General features: G+C 42.5%; 1 protein-coding gene across 8 annotated transcripts in view; it reads left to right on the forward strand.

Moving 5' to 3' along the window:
* ABLIM2 (actin binding LIM protein family member 2) overlaps window positions 1-23888 on the forward strand; it is a 128851-nt gene that overhangs the window by 42705 nt on the left and 62258 nt on the right. For all 8 annotated transcript variants that reach the window (XM_061585003.1, XM_061585011.1, XM_061585004.1 and 5 more), the window contains exons 7-10: window positions 7189-7276; window positions 7842-7900; window positions 8795-8878; window positions 20690-20836. In XM_061585003.1, coding sequence (XP_061440987.1) covers window positions 7189-7276; window positions 7842-7900; window positions 8795-8878; window positions 20690-20836 — 378 coding nt within the window. The remainder of the gene's footprint in view (window positions 1-7188; window positions 7277-7841; window positions 7901-8794; window positions 8879-20689; window positions 20837-23888) is intronic.

A 23888-nucleotide genomic window follows, 5' to 3' on the forward strand; every position in this document is an offset into this window, starting at 1 on the left:
CAAAGGGCTCTGGGGAGTTTTCCGACTGATAGGGCTGGTGCTCCTGTTGAAACCATGGTTGAACTGTGGAATATAGAAATGACCCGGGCGGTTGACATGATTGCTCCTGAGCACCCTCTCCTATGTAGAGCTTGTATGGCTCCATGGTATACCACAGAGCTGAGAGCGATGAAACAATATCGGAGACAGCTTGAGTGCAGATGGAGACGAACTCCTGGTGGATGCAATTATACACTGGTAAGTGGCTATGGTAAGCTGTATTTAGGGGCAGTGAGGACAACAAAAAACAATATTTTGCTGCCACTATCAAATCATCAATTTGCCACCCAGCGGAGCTCTTCAGAATTGTCCGGGGGCTATTACACTCTGGCCCCAGGGACATGGTAGAACCATCTGAGGCCCGCTGTAATAAATTGGCTAGGCACTTCCAGGATAAAATCTTTAGCATCTGCCAGGACTTAGACTCCAGTGTTATAGCAGGTGAATCAAGCGAGGTATCCAGAGCACAGCCTTGTCCTGATTTCTTGGGTGAGTTTCAGTTGGTACAGCTTCAGGACGTTGACAAGTTGCTTGGACAGGTTTGTGCAACCACTTCTGTGGATCCTTGCCTTTCTTGGGTAATAAAAGCTAGCAGGGATGGAACAGCCTGCTGGGCCAGGGAAGTGATTAATGCCTCTCTGCGAGAGGGGGTGGTCCCTGGCCACCTGAAAGAGGCAGTAGTGAGACCACTCCTGAAGAGACCCTCCCTGGACCCAGAAAACCTTAATAACTATAGGCTGGTGGCAAATGTTCCATTCCTGGGCAAGGTCCTTGAACAAGTGGTTGCAGGCCAGCTCCAGACACTCTTGGAGGGCGGGCCTGGCCTCCAAGAGGTCTTCTGTATCTTTAAAAGGTGTGGCAGGGGGGAGGGAGAATTCCACCTTGTGGGTTTTCCCATTACAGAGTTTCAAGAACACCTGCACTTGGCTGACTTTCTCTTCTCCTAAAGATACAGGATCAGTCTCAGGCCCTGAGCTTTGCAACCCTATTGATTAAGGGTGTTAACTAAAATGGTTTTGTGGCAAGGAATTGAGGGGGGAACAACTTGCCTGAATTAGGGCCTCTAGAATGCTATGAGAATGTCAGTTCCCACAGCTGAATCCAATTAATTAGGCAGTGAGTAAGAACACCTGCTTGTCAGCTTGAGACTGGTACCTCAAGGCTACAGGCCTGGGAAGGTTGGAAAAGCTCACGATCATTAGGCACAGAAGCTCTGGAAAATTTCATCATCAGAAAGCCATCTGATTAGCGAATTAATTCCTGGCTGTTGCTGGGCTTTTTCCCATAAAAGTAGAATTAAGATTCTGGGTCTTTGTTTTGCAATGTACCTTGGTGCTACTTGATGTCGGGGTTCCATCTGCTACCCAGGCTATACATCTCTGGGGAGATGTGGAACCATGAAGTTACTCTGCCTGTCTTCCTGTAATGTGTGAGTATAGAATAGGCTAGACAGATTTGTTATTTTCTCTTGTGACTTGAACTCTCTGTATTTTTGTATTTTACCTAACACTTGAGGTGTTTGGTTTAAGGAATCATTTTGCTACTATATTTTTGCACTTATATTTTATTCTAATAAAGCACCCTCTTATTTACCAGTGTGTGTTCATTGCAGGGGGAATTTGGCTCTGAATCTCTGAATCTGAACCTTGGCCATTTAGCCACAGACTACTGTATAATTGGGTATTTTGCCTTAAGGCTCCAAGACAAGGAGTCCATCTTTGGCTCTTGTCTTTTGGAATCCTTGGCAGGTCTATTTCTGGCACTTTGTGTTTCCCCTTGGCCCAGAGTAGGTCCAGGTTTAAGAGGTGGTGGCAGTCTACCTACCTTACAGGGTTGATGTTGGTTTAACTCAGCCCTGATAAGGGAGGCATGGGTTGTGCCTGGCCAGGATCAATTACCCTGGGCTTGGGAGTTCTTTACAATGATCTGTAAGCTGCAGCTGGGTTCCCCTACTTATCTGTTCTCCGAGCTCTTTTAGTTATTGTTTTGTACTTGTAACACAGTTGTTGTACAGTTGTAGGTTGCTTTGTGGTTATGATTTGTATAGTGCCATCAGTGTTTATGGTGCTTTAAAAAGCAACAATATGACAGATCCCTGTCCTGAGAAGCTTACAGTGTAGAGTCTGGCACTGGAAGAGAACAAAGGGAAGAGATGGTAAATGGGGAAAGATACTTATTCAGTTCAATCATACGTTAATTTTATTATTTACATACCAACATCTATGCACATGGTGCTTTACAAAGAACAGGTTTGACAGATCCTACTCTAAGATAGGTAGGTCTATTGAAGTTTATGGCACAGTGGCGGCCAGGCCATGTTATTTCAACAAAAATGGAAGCATTTCTGAGCCAATCCAATTTCAGATTAAAAAGCTCTCACCACCACCCACTCCATGAGCACCAAGCTCCCTCCCTCATTCTTATGAGCCTCTTTCCTCTCACCAAGCCTCCAAGCCCACTCCACTTACCTGAGTTCTCTGGTTGTGGCAAGCAGGACGATGGTTTTGTATAGCACCATGTCAGGCACTGGAACAAGGAGAGAGATACATTCCTGTCAAAAATGCTTGAATGTAATATCGCTCTTGTGCAAAGAATTGTGGGATTTTATCTTGTCCAGAAATGAGGCCTCTGTGTGACAGCAAAGATTTTGGCAGTTTCATTTCTCAGCTGCAGCTAATTAGGAGGCCTGAGTAGGAATACCTGCTTATCTCTTGAGAGCCTGGTACCCAAGGTCAGCCTGGCCTGGGAATGGTGGGCGGGCATGCCAGTTAGATGCAAAGACTAGAAGAAGTATTACATCATCATCATCTTTATACCATGCCCTTTTTCCAAACTGGAACTCAAGGCGGCTTCCAGATAAAAGTAAATACATATCATTAAGAACATATAAACATATAAAACATATAAACATATAAAAATCAGCATTGAAACAGAATTAAACTATTAAGATGTTAAAACCAATTAGACATACACTTAAAATACTGCAACCCAGTTTAAGAGCATACAAGTAAAACAATAATATACAGCACCCTCTTCAATCGCTACCCTTAAAGCCTTCAGTTCCAAAGGCCTGTCGGAAGAAAAAAGTCTTTAGCTGTCGGTGGAAGGACTGCACAGAGGAGGCCATTCTTGCCTCCTTAGGGAGGGAGTTCCAGAGCCTAGGGGCAGCCACCGAAAAGGCCCTATCTTGTGTCCCCACCAGTCGCACTTGTGAAGGTGTTAGGATTGCGAGAAGGGTCTCTCCTGAAGATCTCAGGGCTCGGGGAGGTTCATACAGGAAGATACGGTCTGACAGATAGCCTGGACCTAAGCCATATAGGGCTTTATAGGTCATAACCAGCACTTTGAATTGTGTCCAGAAACAGACTGGCAGCCAGTGGAGCTGTTGCAGCAGGGGAGTTGTATGATCGCTGTAACCAGCCCGTTAACATTCTGGCTGCAGCTCGTTGCACCTGCTGAAGTTTCCGAACAGTCTTCAGAGGCAGCCCCACGTAGAGCGCGTTACAGTAGTCTAAGCGGGATGTAACTAAGGCATGTGTCACCGTGGCCAGATCAGACAACTCCAGGAATGGGCGCAGTTGGTGCACTAGTCTTAACTGTGCAAATGCACTCCTGGCCACCGCAGAAACCTGGGCTTCCAGGTTTAAGGCTGAGTCCAGGAGCACACCCAAACTGCGAACCTGCATCTTCAGGGGGAGTGTAGGCTGAATCCCTGTTCCCTGATCTGCCTTTCGACTGACTAGGAGCACCTCTGTCTTGTCTGGATTAAGCTTCAGCTTGTTCACCCTCATCCAGTCCACCACTGCTATCAGACACTGGTTTAGAACTGAGACAGTTTCCTTGGAATTAGGTGGAAAGGAGAAATAGAGTTGGGTGTCATCTGCATACTGATGGTACCGAACCTCAAACCTCTGGACAACCTCTCCCAGAGGTTCCATGTAGATATTAAATAGCATGGGGGACAAAACTGAGCCCTGAGGGACCCCACAGGCCAACGGCCAGGGGGTTGAACAGGAATCCCCCAGCACCACCTTCTGGGTTCGCCCCTCCAGGAAGGAATGGAGCCATCGTAAAACGGTGCCCCCAAGTCCCATCCCAGCAAGGCGGCCCAGAAGGATACCATGGTCGATCATATCGAAAGCTGCTGAGAGGTCCAACAGAACCAACAGGGACACACTCCCCGTCGAGTGTGTAGGTCATCCACCAAAACTGTCTCCATCCCACAACCAGGCCTGAAACCAGACTGAAATGGGTCCAGATACTCCATTTCATCCAGGAATCCCTGGAGCTGGGAGGCCACCACACACACTATTACCTTGCCCAGAAATGGAATATTAGACACTGGCCAATAATTATCCATAATAGAGGGGTCCAGGGAGGGCTTTTTCAGCAAAGGCCTTACAACTGCCTTCTTTAGGCACATTGGAACTCTGCCTTGTGGTAGGGAGGCATTGACCACTCCCTTCACCCACTCGGCCAGGCCCCCTCTGGCACTTTTAATAAGTCAGGAAGGGCAAGGGTCTAGCAGACATGTGGTAGGCCTCATCTCTCCAAGGATCCTGTCCACATCCTCGGGTTGTACAAGTTGAAAAGAATGAATTATTGTTGGTCAGGCAGGAGCCAAAGTTACATCCATCATGAGAAAGCCCCCTGATTGGCTAATTAGTTCTGGACTGTTGAAATGGAAATGGACTGCTTTCAAGTTGATCCTGACTTATGGCGACCCTATCAATAGGGATTTCATGGTAAGCGGTATTCAGAGGGGGTTTCCCATTGCCTCCCTCTGAGGCTAGTCCTCCCCAGCTGCCTAGGGCCTGGTCAGCTTGCCACAGCTGCACAAGCCAGCCCCTTCCTGGTCCGCAACTGCCAGCTGGGGGACAACTGGGCTCCTTGGGACTATGCAGCTTGCCCACGGCTGCACAGGTGGCAGGGCACGTAACCCCTGAGCCACTCGCTGTGGGGTGATCTTTAGCCAGCCCTTGATACCCAGGAGACGCAAGCGGGGATTTGAACTCACAGACTCTGGACTCCCAGCCAGGCTCTCCTCCCCATAAGTATGGGAGTGAAATTTGTTCCCCTGGGATCCATCTTGCCTATAGGTGGGTACCTGTGTGGGTTCCATATACTACCTGAGCTGTGCATCTCTGAGGAGATGTGGGACTTTACAACAACTGCCTCTTCTGTAAGTAGAAAATAGGTTAATTAGTTTTCTTGTTTTGTTTTGGAACTGAACTCTCTGTCTGTATTTTCCCTGTCCCTTTTGGGTGTGGGTTTTAAGGAACCATTTTGCTGCTATTAATTGTGCACTTATATTTTATTCTTTAAAGCTACTTCTTATTTTACCAGTGTGTGTTCATTGCAGGGGGAAATTGGCTCTGAATCTGGTACCTTGGCCACTGATACAGACTACCATGTATTTGGGTTTGCCTGAGGCTCCAGGAGAAAGAGTGTCCTTCTGGCTCTTGTCTTTTGGAATGTCTGGCAGGGTTATTTCTGGGCTCTGGGTTTTCCCCTTGACTCAGAGTGGTTAACCAGTTTAAGGGGTGGTTGCGATCTCCCTACCTTGCAGGATTGTTGTTGGAGTACTTAGCCCTGACAAGGGGAGATATTTTGCCAGGATCAATTGCCCTGGGTGGGAAGTTGAGTCCTGGGATACTGCACAAAGTGCCAGGCTAGTGGCATGTGTGCATGACAGTTCCCATTTGCCATCACCATAGCAGCAGTATTTACCATGCTGGGACCAGAAGAAGTTTGCTTCCCTTAGGGGTTTGGGACAATCTCTATAAAAGTTGGATCTTGCTGAATCATATCATATCTTGATGGCTGTCTGGGCTCCTCCTATGCAACATGGCCCCATATGATCAACTCTGGGATCCCAAATACAAAGACTTCATCAAACCTGTGAGGAACCTACCATTGAATGACAGAAAGCTTGCCTGGCAGCATGAAAGTTGCTTTCACCAAAGTCTGCTCTTGAGGACTAAACTTGATTAGTGGTTGGCTGTCTATTAATACACCATGAAGAATGTGTAAGAACCCTCAAGTTGAGTACTGCATCCAGTTCTGGACAACGCACTTCAAGAAGGATGCAAACAAACTGGAACCGATTCAGAGGAGGGCAATGAGGATGATCAGGGGACTGGAAACAAAGCCCTATGAGGAGAGACTGAAAAAATTGGGCATGTATACCCTTGAGATGAGAAGTCTGAGTGGAGATATGACAGCATTCTTCAAGTACTTGAAAGGCTGCCACACAGGGGAGGGCAATGATCTCCTCCTGATCATTCCAGAGTGCAGGACACAGAATAATGGGCTCAAGTTACAGGAAGCCAGATTTCAATTGAACATCATGAAAAACTTCCAGACTGTTAAGAGCGGTACAACAATGGAACGAACAACGGAGGTGGTGGGTCCTCCAACACTGGAGGCATTCAAGAAGCAGCTGGACAGCCACCTGTCGGGTATCCTTTAATTTGGATTCCTGCATGGAGGAGGGGGTTGGACTTGATGGCCTTATAGGCCCCTTCCAACTCTACTATTCTATGAATTCTAAGTTGCTGCCTGGTGCAAAAACTGACCTGCCCACACCCTTGCCATGACAACAGGCCTATGTCTTTTGTGTTAGCAGGAATGAGACAATAAATGGGTGTGATGTGGCTGAAAGGTGGTAATCAAATCTCAGTAGAAATAAAGATCTTGTTACATTTTTGCCTCTGTCATTGCCCGTAGTTCTGTTAAGGTGCTCTTGCCAATGCCATGTGGTTGTTTTGGATGACCGGCAGCAGTCAGACTTTAGACTTTCACTGCTTATTTTTTAAAATTCCATATTAGAATGTAAGAAGTGTCCAGTTAAATCAGACTAAGTTCCATCTAATCCAGCATTTTTTGGAAGAACCCTAGCAAGGCCTAGGTGATCTAGCAGAGACTGGCTAGTGATTCTACCTTCTTTCCAGGCTTTTGACTTGTATAAGATGTGTTTTAAAAGTATATCCATGTGGTGGATTAACCACTTTTGCTTTCTTAACATGAAAGGTAATTTTTTTTTGTAAAGCAAGCCTCACCCCCACCCTATCTCAACTACTAAGTGATCTGGAATTAGTAGTCTGACTTCAACTATCTTTCTCTTCATTGTCTTTTATCACTCAACAGGCAGGAGAAAAACACTATCACCCAACTTGTGCACGATGTGTCAAGTGCAAGCAAATGTTTGCAGAAGGAGAAGAGATGTATCTTCAAGGTAAAAAAAAACAAACCTTGGTATTACTGGCACTGATGAGATACTTTCATGGGGAAATAGCTAGTACAGTTGTAACAGGACTTGTTTTGTTGTGGTTTTGGTTTGACAGGCATAGTGCTATGTTTATTTGAATAGTTAAACTGCCTTAGTGTGAGGTAGGTGTGGTAAAAATAATCTGAATAAACATGTGGAATGTCCAAGATGCGGCATTTTCCAAAAAATTATTTCCATTTGAAAATGTGGTTGCTGTTCTGTAGCTTTGTGATGGCTGAACAGCCATTATGTGTTGAGCTAAAGTTAACATAAAATAATAGATACATTGTCCACGCTTGGGCTCACTTGAACAATTAAACTACAGCAGGAAGAGTCACCACTAATTCTTCATCTAGTTTAGAATACTGGTTAATCTAATCCTGATTGTAGCCAAGCTTTACAATTCACATGTAACACATCACTGTGCATAATCTCTCTGTCTGTCTCTCTCTCTTTACCAGTAACTAGATCATTGCAGATAAAGGCTCTTACAAATATACAAATTAACTAGAGTGCCGACTCTGCTTTTCAGGGGCTTCCATTTGGCATCCAGCCTGTAGACAGGCAGCCAGAGCTGAAGAAAAGACCAAGGTAAAATTCTCCCTAATTCAAATGTGTTTCATTTTCTTTTATAAATTATCCAGGCTGTTAGATTTTTTTTAGCATCTGTAGTTCTGTGTGTCAGAAACAGACCTGTGAATGCCCAGGGGGGAAGTAGAAAGTGGGGAGTTGGGTTTTTTGAGGTTTCAATTTCAACCGAGTTTTCCCATGGAAAATTGGGGGTGGGGTATGGAAAGAGGTCTCTTAGGAATTATATATATATATATATATATATATATATATATATATATATATATATTTCAGAATTGTGAGTTTAATGTTTTTTTTTAATGTTTTAAAATAATATTGTTATAACCAGTTACACTGCTGAAAATCTTTTAATTTTGAAGTAATTGAATATCTAGTACTGTGAGTTGCACAGTAGCACGCATATCATCTTATAAAGCAAGAAGTCAGGTCTAACTCCTGTCAGTATGTCTATATTAGATTGTAGCATTAGGGTCCCCTTAACAAGTAAGAACAAAAACAATTCCTCGTGACCATGCTGGCTGGGGTTGATGGGGGTTAGAGCCCCACAACATCTAGAGGGCTGCAGGTTCCTAACCCCTGCTATAAATAGAATGGGGGGGCACAACAATGCTAGGGTCTGAGCTAACATAAGTTAACAATTGAAAAACTGCTGCCCTGATGAAAATTACATATCAGCTTAAACCCATAATTTAAGTTTAGCAGTGCATTCCAGTTTATTGAAACTCAGAACTGGAACGCAATGCTAAACTCAAATTATGGGTTTAAGCACATACATAATTTTCACCAGGGCAGAGGTGTTTCAATTGTTACTTCTTAAATTGAAATACAAGAGATTTTGATATATTTTCCTGTAATAAGTACTCAATAACGTTTGTTTTGTATATTTGTTTTCAGTTGCAGGAAACTAGAACATCATCTGAGAGCATAATTTCAGTACCTGCTTCAAGTACTTCAGGGTCCCCAAGTCGAGTGATTTATGTAAGTATATTCATTCAAAAAAAGAACTAAGAAAATAAATGAAAACAATGGAAAGTACGTAGAAGAGAATTGATTTTGAAAGTGAGTTACTGAACGAGAATATGATTCTTTATAAGCATCAGCACATTGCAAATATTGTCACAGTATTCACTTACAAGTCCCTGATCACCCTAATTGCTTTTTTACACCATCATAATTGCTCGTTAACCCTCATCTAGACCCTGTTGATTTCCAGATGCTGATTCAATGTCCCAATAGTTGTCCTGGATCAGTTGCTGTTGTTGTTATATGCCTCCAAGTCAATTACAACTTATGGTGACCCTATGAATCAGCGACCTCCAAAATAGCATCTGTTATAAACCACCCTGTTCAGATCTTGTAAACTCAGGTCTGTGGCTTCCTTTATGGAATCAATCCATCTCTTCTTTGGTCTTCCTCTTTCTCTACTCCCTTCTGTTTTTCCCCCAGCATTATTGTCTTTTCTAGTGAATCATGTCTTCTCATTATGTGTCCAAAGTATGATAACCCCAGTTTCATCATTTTAGCATCTAATGATAGTTCTGGTTTAATTTGTTTTAACACCCAATTATTGGTCTTTTTCACAGTTCATGGTATGCGCAAAGCTCTCCTCCAACACCACATTTCAAATGAATTAATTTTTCTCTTAATCTGATTTTTTCACTGTCCAACTTTTGCATCCATACATAGAGATCAGGAGTACCATAGTCTGAATGATCCTGACTTTACTGTTCAGTGATATATCTTTGCATTTGAGGACTTTTCTAGTTCTGTAATAGCTGCCCTCCCCAATCCCAGCCTTCTTCTGATTTCTTGACTATTGTTTCCATTTTGGTTAATGACTGTGTCAAGGTATTGATAATCCTTGACAAGTTCAATGTCCTCATTGTCAGCTGTAAAGTTACATAAATCTTCTGTTGTCATTACTTTAGTCTTCTTGCCATTCAGCTGTAGTCCTTGCTTTTGTGCTTTCCTCTTTAACTTTCATCAGCATTCATTTCAAATCATTACTGGTTTCTGCTAGTAGTATGGTATTGTCAGCATATCTTAAATTATTGATATTTCTCCCTCCAATTTTCACACCTCTTTCACCTTGGTCCACTTTCCGAATATATTCTACGTATAGACTAAACAGATAGGGTGATAAAATACACCCCGGTATCACTCCCTTTCCGATGGGGAACCAATCGGTTTCTCCATATTCTGTCCCTACAGTAGCCTCTTGTCCAGAGTACAGGTTGCGCATCAGGACAATCAGATGCTATGGCACCCCCATTTCTTTTAAAGCATTCCATAGTTTTTCATGATCTACACAGTCAAAGGCTTTGCTGTAATCTATAAAGCACAGGGTGATTTCCTTCTGAAATTTCTTGGTCCATTCCATTATCCAAGATATGATTGCAATATGATCTCTGGTGCTTCTTCCCTTTCTAAATCCAGCTTGGACATCTGGCATTTCTTGCTGTATATGCGGTTACAGCCTTTGTTGTAGAATCTTGAGCATTACTTGCATGGGATATTAAGGCAATAGTTCGCTAATTACTGCATTCCCTGGGACTCATTTTCTTTGGAATTGGGATGTATATTGAATGCTTTCAGCCTGTGGGCCACTGTTTTGTTTTCCATATTTGTTGACAAATTTTTGTCAAAATTGGGACAGATTCAGTAGTGTCAAGAATATCTAAGTTTAAGCTAAAATGGCTCAAACAGATGGAATTCTGGGGGGCTTTGTTGCAAAAATACTCTTTGGTGGGGAAACCCAAGTATTTTAGTGCCAGACAGCTGCAAATTGCTAATGTCAAGAAGATGCAGCTGAGCCTTATCTGTTATCTCTTATCTGCTTCCTGAGATCAAACTCAGGAGTTTGGGTATTGCAGATCAGGGACTGCTTGGTGTGAACTGTCTAGCCCTCCTTATCTTCAAAGAAGGATGACAAATTGGCCCCCTCTCTGTTGCCAGCTAAACCCCATAAAATGAAGGGTGATCCTTCAATTACTTGTTCCCCCATTTCACCTATCTCGTTTCATCTATGGGTTTCAATAAAAGCCTTCAGGAATCAGACTATGCAGTGAGTATTAGCCAGGATAGGTGAGCTTCCTTATTTTCTTTGTTTGAATCTCTCACAGTGTTATGTAAATGTATCTCTTACTCAGCCCTATTGAGAGTAATTCGCTTTAAAGGAAAGTAATGCTGCTCTTTTTTTATACATATATATATATACTTTTCTTTGCTTTTAAATAAACTACCTTTTCTTATTGGTGTGTATTGCTTGCGGCTTTGGCTCTAAATCCAATCCTTCACCACATGCTACTGACTACTGTTGATTAATTTAGGTTAATGCTCCAGAGCAAGGAGTTTAGCAATAGATCTGCTCTAGAATAGTGCTCTGAGTTTCCCCTTACTCAAAGTGAAGGACTATTTTTTATTATTATTATTTATTAAATTTCTATGCCACCCCATAGCCGAAGCTCTCTGGGCTATAAAAATCTGTATACAATATATAATATACAACTCATATTTGGTACAATTAAAAGGAAAAACAATACATCACATTTTAAATAAACATAAGTAAACAATAAATCTCAGCAGTATACATAACAAAATAACAGAATAAATAAAACAAACCAAACATAGCAATTATATCAATATCTACAACATATTCTCCCATGTCCCGTTGTGCTTCTCCCCACCTAACCCCATCTTCCATAACCAATAGCACTATAAACATTTCTTCCATTGTCTTCTTTCTCCAAAACAACCCCAAGACGGCACCAAGTGCAATGCTAAGTGTGCACTTATCATCGCACTTGGCGTGACGCTGAGGCGCTGCCTCAGGCAGTTCTTCCCCTTCATATACCTGGAGCAGAAGACACAAAACGAAGGCAGGGTAGGTAAGTGGCAACAGCTGCAGCAGCACCAGAGTCCTTCCAAACACACACTCACCTATTTAAAGGGGTGGTGGCAGTCTACCTTCTAGGGCTGGCATTAGGTATAAACTAACACTGGGAAAGTGAAAGTTTGCCTGGGAAGCAGTGGGCCAGGGAATTAAGACTGTTCTTAGAAGCAAAGACCCCTTGGGGTTGCTAAGGTAAAAGGACCCCAGGGGGCAATCTTTGACATGGTGCTAGCAGTGGGATTTCTGAAGTCAGTGGTTCCATATAAATACACCATGGTGCAGAGAACATTTAATTCCTTTAAAGGTAAAGTGATTACTGTACGAGTGAGACTTCATACAGACTGGTTTTTATTTTTGGAGTGAGTATGAATGACAACCACCAGATCAAAAGCTAGTCTACAGGTGATGTCTGAGCTAAGAAACTCGGAGGATAGCAACTGTGAGGATGGCCCTTCACAGTTAGACCAAGAGGAGCCCACTCCAGGACCTCAGGGCACGCCAGACAGTCGAGCTGTGTGGAAACCCCAAAGGAAGGGGGAAGCGGAACTCCAGCGGCCGCAGGAGAGTAGTGGGAAGAGCTGAGAGATCAGCTGAAAGAAATGATTGACCAGAGGGTTTCTCGGGAGTTTTGGATGCAGCTGTTGCGTGGACAAGCCAGTGGAGAGCTGTTGGAACTCTTGGGATCACTGTCTCAAGAAGAAGAGGATGATTATCCTCTCTTTAAAGAGATGGTTCGAGAACATTTTGCTTTATATACTGACTTTTGCCAGTGCAAGGTTGAAAAAGTGCAAAAGATGGCCAAAGAAATCTACATGGCTTTTTCGGTGAGAACTATGAAAGCCCTGTGGTTGTGGAAGGATGCTGCAGGAGTCACTACTGTGAAGGAGTTTATGGACCTGATGGCCAGAGAAAGTTTCTATAAAGGACTCGCTGCAGACTTTGTTCGGGACCAAGGGACCAAGACTATTAGGGAAGCTGGTCTACTTGCTGACAAGCTAGCTGCACATCGAGAGCGTGGCAGTGAGAGCCAGCGGTTTCAGCCTCTTAGGAAGGCAGGAGCCCTTAAAGAGCAACAACTGGAGAAGGCGGCGGAGGGAAGGAAGAAGTTTTGGAGCCAGATTAAGAGTCTCCTGTCATAACGTTACATTGCAGCAGTTGCCTTAGCTAGAAGTAAAGAGAAAAGCAGCAGGAACATCCAGAACATAAGGGAAGGGAAGGGACTGAACATCAGCTTCACTCTCTCGCCTTCTCCCATGCACTGTCTCTGCTGCTGCTGCTGCTGGAGCCATTAAGAATTGCTCTGAAATAAGTTCAGGGGGTTCAACCCTGCCTGGTCTGGCCGTATCTGTACATCTCACTGGCGCAACTGTAGGAGCTTTGGGGTACACTCCTGCTGACTTTTTAGTGGTTTGGTGGTTTAAATGGCCTTGTTCGGTGCAATTGAAGCAGATGACATCAGTTGGGGAAGTAGAAGATGCTTGCACAGTTTTCCCAAGGGCAAAGGGCATGGTCTTTCAAACAATTTAGTGAGCCCATGTATATCAATCAATTTCTTGTCACTGCTTACAGAGATTCTGGAGCAGGATTGAGCTCTGTAGATAGCAGCTTTGTATAGCCCCAGCAATAACTATGGGGAGTGAAATTCGCTATTTTCCTTTATGGATCTGTAGATGTGGAGGTCCCTGTGGCTAGAGTTCCCATTCAATATAAAGAACAGGAGTTGGAACATCACGTTTTGGTTCACTGGGGGGGGGGCTGGGATTTTTTATTGGGCAACAACATTATTTTTAAAAGACGTTCCCTGCAACCTATAACTAGAAGCCAGACTCAAAAGATAGAGCAGTTGACTGAATGCAGATCAGAGGAATTGTCCCCTTAGCCAGCTGAATGTGGATTGGAAGAGCTAACCCCTTAAGGCGTCTCTTCCAGAGAACCTGTCCTCATGGCAATGCCTGATGAAAAGAGGGAAGCTAAGGAGGAGGGGAGAGATAGCCCAGAAGTTGTGAATTTTTATGCTGATGACTCTACCGCTGAGGAAGATAATGCAATGTTAGGGACCAACATTGCGCTTTCTGCTAACTTTAAGCAAGCTTTGCAAACTGATCCAAGTCTGGAAGAATGTCGGAAAATGGCAGAGGATGCTCCAGAGACTTTGTCTAAAGCAATAAAGTTGTAGTTTTTCTGGACAAATTGATTGTTATATCGAGAGTTCATTCCTCAGGGAAATGCATTGTAGACTTAGTGGCCGAGAGTCAGCAGCAAGGGGGTGGTGGTGGCTGGTCTTCATTGTTGAGATACAGCTGTTAAAGGCACAAGAATGGTTCTGGAACGAGTGGTTACTGACCAGCTCCAGGTGCTATTGGATGAAACCGATGATCTAGATCCATTTCAGTCGGGTTTCAGACCCGGTTTCGGCACTGAGACGGCCTTGGTCGCCCTGTGTGATGACCTATGTCGGGAGAGAGACAGAGGGAGTGTAACTCTGTTGATTCTCCTTGATCTCTCAGCGGCTTTTGATACCATCGACCATGGTATCCTTCTGGAGAGGCTTGCGGAGTTGGGTGTTGGAGGCACTGCTTGGCAGTGGTTCCGCTCCTACTTGGCGGGCCGTCTCCAGAAGATAATACTTGGGGAACATTGCTCGACCCCATGGGTTCTCCAATATGGGGTCCCGCAGGGTTCGGTCTTGTCTCCCATGCTTTTTAACATCTATATGAAGCCGTTAGGTGCGGTCATCCGGAGTTTTGGAGTGCATTGTCATCAGTACGCTGATGACACGCAGCTCTACTTCTCCTTTTCATCTTCTTCAGGTGAGGCGGTCGATGTGCTGAACCGTTGTCTGGAAGCGACAATGGACTGGATGAGAACTAACAAACTGAAACTCAATCCTGATAAGACTGAGATGCTGCTGGTGAATGGTTTCTCTGGTCAGATGGTGGATACATACCCTGTCCTGGATGGGGTTACACTCCCCCTAAAGGATCAGGTTCGTAGTTTGGGAGTCGTTTTAGACTCTTCCCTGTCACTTGAGCCCCATGCAGCCTCGGTGGCACGGAATGCGTTCTACCAACTTTGGTTGGTAGCCCAGCTACGTCCCTATCTGAGTAAGGAGGACCTTACATCAGTGGTTCATGCTCTGGTAACCTCACTTTGGACTACTGCAACGCGCTCTACGTAGGGCTACCTTTGAAGACGGTTCGGAAGCTACAGCTAGTGCAAAATATGGCGGCCAGACTGCTAACAAGAACTAAGCGGTCTGAGCATATAACACCTGTTCTGGCTCGCTTGCACTGGCTTCCAATATGCTACCGGGCCAGATTCAAAGTGTTGGTTTTAACCTATAAAGCCTTATACGCCGCGGGACCACGATACCTGCAGGAACGCCTCTCCCGTTACGAACTGGCTCGTACACTATGGTCTACTACGAAGGCCCTGCTCCGGGTCCCGACCCATAGGGAGGCCCGGAGGGTAGTAACAAGATCTAGGGCCTTCTCAGTGGTGGCCCCCGAATTGTGGAATAGTCTCCCCGAGGAGGTACACCTGGCGCCGACACTATTATCATTTCGGCGCCAGGTTAAAACCTTTCTCTGAGGCATTTTAATTTAAGTTATTTATGTAAATGCTGTAATTTCTATTTTAGATGGTGTATTTTTATATTTGTTATACTGACTTTGTAATTTTATTATTGTATATGTTGCTATGTTTGCCGCCCAGAGAGCTGTTTGCTAGTCGGGCGGGATATAAGCTGAATAAATAAATAAATATAAATATAAGAACCCTGTTTCCCCCATTGCCAGTCCTAACCAAAGCCTTGGCTGAGACATTGCAGGAGACATATCTAAGCCTCTTTGCAGTTTTCACATTTTGCACTTGCCTTTTGTGGGATTATCTCAACATCCACCCACCCTTAATGTGTAGTAATATTTGGAGAAAATAATTTATAGGGAGTACCTGATACCAGATGAACCCACCACAGGAAAGCTGCATCCTGGTTTCCTTGTAAAAAAGAAGGGCAAACTACAGAAATTCCAGGGACTACTGGAAAATAAGACAGAAGCAGGAAAAGTAAACTTAAAGGGTAAGGCAAAACAGTAACTCTTTAGGACCACAGGAATTCCTATTGCCTGGTGAGCAAACAACTCATATCAATCACAGCTCTGACTTCACCAATTGGCTAAAAGCACTCACAGGCTGGAGCAGCCAGGCTGGTTCACTTTACAGAAATCACCTAGAAGGTTACCTGTACATTTTGCTTCATAACTTTCTTTCTAGGAGCGCTAGAGTCTTACTTCTTAAAAAAAGAACGCTTATAATCTGGGGGCCAGTGAAGGCTTTTGTGGGTGCTGTGGTGCCTGTCGGTGCCATGTTGGCAATGTAAAGAGTATTCTTGACAGAATGGAACCCTGTGGCACACTACAAGTCAAATCCTTTGAATATGATCAAGATAATTCCTTAGTATCCTTAGTATTTTTTAAAGAAAAGATAGGAACAGAACCACTATAAAGGGCTTACCAGATCCTGGTCTTCCCAGAAGATCATTAAATCTGATGGTTTGCATTCTCAAAAGCTGCTGAGGGTAACAGTGTTTGTCAGGAAGAAGAATTGTCTCTGCCCATCCCCTGACACAGATGACAAGGAAAATGAAAGGTTGCCTCCATCCCAAATTCCAGCCTGAGATCACATGTGCAGAAAATCAGCTTTCCCCAAGAATGCTTCAATCTGTGCCCAGTCACTATGAATTAATTTGCCCCAGTGAATAAGTTTGAATCCAAAGCACATCAACTAGAAAGTATATAGTTCAGGACTGAGGAATTCTCAGCCCAGAGGATGGTTATGGCCCTCAGCCAGGTTTCACCTGGTCCTCTTGATCACCTCATGCCCATCACTTGTACAGCAGGAAACAACTGAGAAATAAAAGGGCTTTGATGTTGTGCATAGTGTACTATTGCAACTCCTTCTCTTGCAAGAAGAGCAAAACTCGGGATAATGTCTGCAGAGTAGACTTGGGTTTGTTGCCTCTATGCAAAATGTGTTGATGAATTGCATACACGCATGCAATCTTTTTTTTTTTTCAATAATTTTTATTCAGATTTTCATAAAACATACAAGACAAAATCATAAAACATTCAAAGACAAAAAACAAAATCAAAAATAGTTAAACAAAAAGAAAAAAAGAAAGAAAAAAAAAACAAAAATAAAAAATAAAGAGTAAAATATTGACTTCCCATTTGTCAAAGATCAAATCAGTTATAAGTCTATAATATATAACAATCCTGTCTCTTAAGTCATATTATAAAATCACTTTCCTCCAGTAGTTATCTTACTTAATCATCAAATCTCATAAACATTACTTTATTCTTTCCACAAAAAGTCAAAGAGAGGTTTCAATTCTTTAAGAAATATATCTATCAATTTTTTTTCCAGATAAGCATATCGATTAATCCATCTCATTACTAATTATGATAATCTTGTTGTCATAACCATAGTCAAAATAAACATTTCAATTAATCCATCACATCAGAATCTGTTAGGTTCAGTAATTTCAGTAGCCATTGTTCTATTATCCCTATTAGTTCCATTTTCCATCTTCCATCTTCAGTAGTCTTGTTAAGTCCAGTAATTTCAGTATCCAATCTTCCATTATCAGTATTCCATAATAATCTTGCTGTCAAAGCCATAGTCATATAGTAAGAGTCTGATGGGAATTACCTCTATCCCAAATATTTTCTTGCCATCCATTCTGAATAGGTTGCTGAAATACTGCTGTAAAATCATATCTCTGTTCTTTTTTTCAAAATACACTGGGTCATCTCTTGAAAGTTTTTCCATTGTCACATGGCTGCAGTTAATTCCATAGATTTTCTCTATATTGGGCTCCATCACATCATTCCAGTCCAGAAGATTATCCATGCCATTGATAACTTTATCTCTAGAATCTTCATTAATTTCTTCAGAGATAACATTGAGTTCCAAACAATAGATTTTATTTCTAAAGTCCATAGACTCCAAATCTTGTTCCTGTTCCACGTTTGTTCCAATCTCCGGGATCTCCTCTCTCACAGGGACCCCTGTTCCAGTCTCCAGGGTCTCCTCTCTCACAGGGACCCCTGTTCCAGTCTCCAGGGTCTCCTCTCTCACAAGGACCCCTATGTCTTTAATCTCCTGTGTCTCCAAACAATAAATTTTGTTTCTAAAGTCCATAGACTCCAAATCTTTTTCTTGTTCCACGTTTGTTCCAATCTCCGGGGTCTCCTCTCTCACAGGGACCCCTTCCAGGGTCACCTCTCTCACAGGGACCCCTATATCTTTAATCTCCTGCTTCATTTTACTCAATTCAATTTTCAGCTCCTTACAACCCTGTCGCAGGTTTTGTTTCGTTATCTCAATCTCATCCATTATTTTCTGAAACATAGTTATTTCCAGCTTCTCAGCCACTTTCTTAATTGCCATTTTAAAAGAAAAATATAGGAAAACCACTTCTTATTTCAGCAACAATTGGGTTAATACTCCAAACTTGGTGACATCACAGTATAAACAGAGCAGACAGCCTTATCTCTCCATGCTTAAGTAAACAAAATGCAGTTCCCAGGATCGAAACAATTAATGGCGGTCGTCAGAAAACAGATTCGTCAAAATAAAATAGACCAAAAAGAGAGTAGTCTCAGACAATATAATATTCTTCAAAATAAAAATCTGGAATAGAAATCCCTCTTCTGTGTATATCTTTAGAATGCAAATCCAGGACAGCTTTTTGCAACAAAAACAGAGATAAGCTATTAATTAGTGAGTAGCAGAGAGAAGTTATGGCTCCCCAGTGAGATGTCAAAAACCGATCAATCTGGCAAATCTCTTTTAAACAGCAACAATTTAAGTCAAGTAAAAGAAAAATATAGAAAGAAGGGTGCTTGCCTGTTAGTGCATTCTCTCTTAGAAGATAAGATGAACGTTCGCTTTTCCAGATAGAGCTTGTTGTTAAAAATCCGTCCCACCTTCGTCGGCTGGACCTCGTCCCATAAATTAATGAGATCTGGTCGTCCCAACAAAAATAGGCTTTGAGGTTAATCTCTTCGTTTCTCCCTACCCGGGAGAAGTTTAATCAGTCAAAAAAAGAAAAAATCTGACTGATATATCTGAATAAGCTTCTTTTGAGGCAGGAGCCCGTCTCAAAAGCAGGCACAGGCTAAGTCACCCTTCCCGGAAGTCCACACGCATGCAATCTTTAGGATGTAACTGAATTTCTAAGTTTGAGGTTCTGAAGAAGTCAGGACTTGCAATTCAGTAGTGCATTAATGTTACTTAGGATAGAGACACACATCTTGTTCTGCCAGTTCCAGTGAGTTTCCACCTCTCTTTTCTGAAAACAGTGGCACATGAGACTAGTCAAATCCTGCCATTTTTTACTGTAAAACCCGGTGGGATCAGCTTGTTGTCTTTTTAAAAAAGAAGTTTCAAACAGATTTTGCAGCTGATCGGCAGACCAACCTATTGCCCCTCAAAGTGTGGCCAATGGAAGCGCTTTGCTGTAGGCAACTAGTGTGCTCACAGCCTTACATTCTGCTAGAATCTCATTGCCTTTTGCATAGTCAGGACAGGCAGAGTGTTGGAGAGGATTTTTTAAAACAAGCTTTGTTTAAAAATTCTGTGGAGAAAATTGAAGATGAAATTTGAGTTGAGTTACTAAGGATTAAATATGTGTCTCCATTTCAATGGGAAATAGCTTTGTGTAGTTTGTGTGTATGTGTGTAAAGACTATGAAATAGTGGTCCTGCTCACTACTGGAATAGCCTTCCATTGCTATAACGTAGCCCTCACCCAGAAATGTTCCCCAGTCATAGTATAGTTAATCTTGAGAATAATTTATTATTTAAACAGGAGGCTTTATGTTGCAGCAAAATAAAACAAAGCAGAAGGTAAACGACGCTAGTGAACAATTACAGCAATTTGCATCCTTGTACAACATAATGCTAGTGCCCAGTGGGCAGGGGGAATCTCCGACAGACTGATTCTGAGCTCTGCTGTGCAGTGCCTCCGGGTCAGATGAACGGGCACCAGGCTCTCGGCACCACAAGAGGAACCTCCGCCCTCTGCCACTCATTGGGAATCTGATCCACTACCTCCAGTGAAGCAGCAGCTGAGGATTTTTTTTAAAATGGAGCTGGGTGGTGATGGGAAAAAGGTAGAGCCACCATTAGCATCTTGTGCTTTCTCCTCAAAGCTATGAGAGTACTCCTTCACCCAAGCACCGACTGACACTAAAGCAGGAAATTAAAAGGTTCTTCAAAATTGTTCCTCACCTCACTTCACTTTACCTTTTCATTGTCAACTCCACCACACGATTTCGAGTGCCTGTTGGTAGTGACAGTGTCTTCCAGTGGCTGGCAACCACCATTTTTTTCTGCAGGATTCCCAGAGTGAGGAAAGGAAGCATTGTCCTCAACCCTGCATACAGGTTGTCCTGAAGACGATGCTTCCTTCCCTCACTCTGGGAATCCTGCAGAAAAAATTATACTTGCTAGCTGCTGAAATGTAGGGAGCACCATCACTGCTGAAAGCTCATCACTGGCTTTGCCCTGTTTTGTTCCTCCACCATGAAATGACCTCCCCAATTTTGTAGCATGCAGAGGGGAAATGTTGGCTCAGCCCTGTATTTTGGGCCATGTAAAAGCTGAGGCATGAAGGGTTTCAGGTGAGGACAAATCCTGAGTTAGTCAATTCTTGCGTAACTCTTTTGTTGTCCTATAGCAGCAAAAGAGGAAGCAGAGGAAATGATCCATATTTTAGTCCCCTGTCGAGTGTGTTAACAGTTTCTTTACATCTTCAGTACCAAAAGTATGTTGTGATTCTTCTTTTGTTTTCCAACATGTCCCTGCTCAGCTTTTCTTTCCTCTATTTCTTAGGCAAAACTTGGAGAAGAAATCCTTGATTACAGAGATCTAGCTGCTCTTCCTAAGAATAAGGCCATCTATAACATAGACCGTCCAGATATGATCTCCTATTCTCCATATATCAGCTATTTGACAGATGACAGGCACAGTTATGGGGAGGTACTGACACTATATATGTATGTGTGTGCATTTATATATATTTAAGCACTTGGCATTGTTATATCCATATTTTTGGAAATAACTTATGTGTACATGTAGTAGCGAAGAAATAGCCCTTGCTAAATTTCACTTCAAAATTTGAAACCAAGCCAAAAACAACTTCATATTTTGTTACAAGCATGATATTATATTGGTAATAGTATATAGGCAGCTCTTTTCCCTGTGTGGTTTCTCTTCTATTTGTCTTTCAAAGTATTTCACCTTCATGTCATCCATGTACAGTACATTGGCACTTTTTTTACTGTATATAATAAACCTCAAACAGTTGTCAGTGATGTACATTATATAACACTTTTATAAAATACAAAGCCTTTCTTCAAGGATGTTTATCTTTCATTTCATTTCATCATGCCTCATTATAATGAAAACTTAAAAGGTGCTGTTTTAGAACTCACTTCACATAGAATAGACTATTTTACAATGATCACAAGTTCCCAACACAAAGCCACAGCCTATGGTGTCACAATAAGACACAGGAAGTTAGTTTATTCTGTCATTTATATTTATTTGTCTTATGAAGATGATAGCATTTATATCCAAGCTTTTCTCCAAGGACCTCAAGGTAGTGTACATGGTTCTCGCCCTTCTTATTTAATCTCCACAACAATCCTGTGAGATAGGTTAGGCTGAGAGGCAGTGACTGGCCCAAGGTCACCCAGTGAGCTTCATGGCTGATTGGGGATTTGAACCCTGATCTCCTAGGTCCTTGTCCAACACTCTAACAGCTACTTCCAACTTTTCATCTAAGAAGTTTAAGGTGGAATAAACACAGAATGATAATCCTGCTGAATAGCAGCAGCAACTTGAGTTAACTTATCACAATTATGATGGAAAGAGCCTCTCTCTTTAGATTCCTTAAGGCATTTTACATCGAAGTAAAGAAACCTGTGGAGGCACTGTAGCAGCGCACTAGCTTCCCACCCCCCCGCCTCCTGTCTCTGTCCCAGTCACCCTCCACGAGTTGGAGGGCAAATTTCTGAAGTGGGGGTGCTGACGTATCATGAAAGACAGGTTCAGATACCTACTGTAGGGCCCCACTCATACGGCGGGTTACGTTCCAGACCCCCACTGAAAACCACTGAAAAGCAGAACCCATTGAATAGAATGTCGCACGATACCTGAAAACTGCCGTAAAAGTGGAACAAGCGCTGTATGAGTGGGGCTTTAGTCTAATTGTGTCTAACTGAGACCGCCGCATTAGCGAAGCACCGTAAAGCTGGGCCCTACTTTACTCACATAATCCTGAAGTTGCTGCCTCACTGTGCTGATGCAACAACTATCCTGCCTGAATGATTGTTTCTTGTTCTGTGATTCTGCTACATTGTAGACAACTTCCCTATTGTTTTATCAGTTGTGTCTTGAGATACTAGCTCTAGTCCTCCTAGCTGGACAACTCCCATGTCTCACTTTCAGGCTATCTCTTTCATTGGCAGGAATGGGACAATAGTGGGTGTAATGTTGCTGAAATCCCCACTGTAGAAGGTGGTAATCAAATTCCAGTGGAAGTAATGTTACATTTTTGGCTCTCTCATTGCTGTTTCTGTTAAAATGTTCTTACAAAGTCCGTAAAAGAGCCTGTGGGTAGTCATACTTCAATCTTTCACTGATTATATTTTAAATTCCATGTTAGGATCTCCTTGATATTTTTAAATTTACAAAGCAAGGGTGTACAGTGAGGATCTCACCAAACAGCTAAGGCATAATTCACCTGTGTTCAGTGATCCCAAATACACGTTATTTCTTAAGAATGTAAAAAGTGCTTGATTAAATCAGACCACGATCCACCTCATCCTTTGTTCTTTGCAAGTATCCCAGCAGGCCCACGTAAAGCAGGGTTCTAAAACATGTGGGGAGCCTCCATGAGTGCAAGAGGCTCCCTGCTTTAGAAGTTCACCACTGCCTGCTTGTCACTACTGCTCTCGCCTTGCACATTTACTTTGCTTGGAGGTAGAAACCTGTGGACGGCTTTTCGACGTTACACAGCACTGGAAGATATTATATGGCACAAAACAAAAACAGGAGATTCTAGTACCTCTTTCCAATAGATACTTATTTTAGTTAGTTATATTTTCTATTCCATTCATTCCCAGGAATTTGGGGGAGGTTAACTCTTGTTAAAATAAACACATTTTTCAAAATACCACAGAATAACCAGTTAAATTACAATTATCCAACAATTACCAGTCGGATATCAGCCTCAAAATGAATATATTGCAGCACCTCTGGAACATTCTGAGGACTGTTTCATACATGAAGCTCCATCTCTTGATTACTCCACTGGATTATTTACATTTGGTTGATGGCAGCTGAATGTGCGAAATAACTCCAGTGAAAATTGTGTTTATTTTTATTACATTTATATCCCATCATTCCTCCAAGTGGTGTACACAGCCACCCTCTTTTATCCTTCTCGTGCAGTAGGCTAGGCTGAGACATAATGACTGGTGCAAGGTCACCCAGTGAAGTTCATGGCTGTAGAGTGATGACCCATACGCACATGTAAGTAGTTATTATTACTGTTGTCATTAAAATAATTTATTAGCCTTTCCAATTTTCAAGGTGACAATGACAAAGAAAAACAAGATAAAACAGATTCAACAGCCAGCAGAACTAGAATTCAAAGCAGAAAAATAGCATCCAGAGTAATAATAATAATAATAATAATAACATTTTATCTTTAGGCCGCCTATCTGGCCGAATGAACGGCCACTCTAGGCGGCGTACATAAAATTAAATACATATATAAATACAATTATAACATCAGCCTACAAGACCCCAGGGGTTGCCTAAATTTATTGGCGATAGTTGTGGATGGTTTTAGTTTAATTTTATATCAAAGTTTTGGTTATATGTGTATTTGATATGTTGTATTTATCTGATTTTGTACGCCACCTAGAGTGGCCGCTGATGCGGCCAGATAGGCGGCCTAGAAATAAAATTTTATTATTTATTATTATTATAGTCTTTAATTATCAAACCCACCCACATCTGT

The sequence above is a fragment of the Rhineura floridana genome, chromosome 9, assembly GCF_030035675.1.
Source record: "Rhineura floridana isolate rRhiFlo1 chromosome 9, rRhiFlo1.hap2, whole genome shotgun sequence".
Classification (NCBI taxonomy): domain Eukaryota; kingdom Metazoa; phylum Chordata; class Lepidosauria; order Squamata; family Rhineuridae; genus Rhineura; species Rhineura floridana.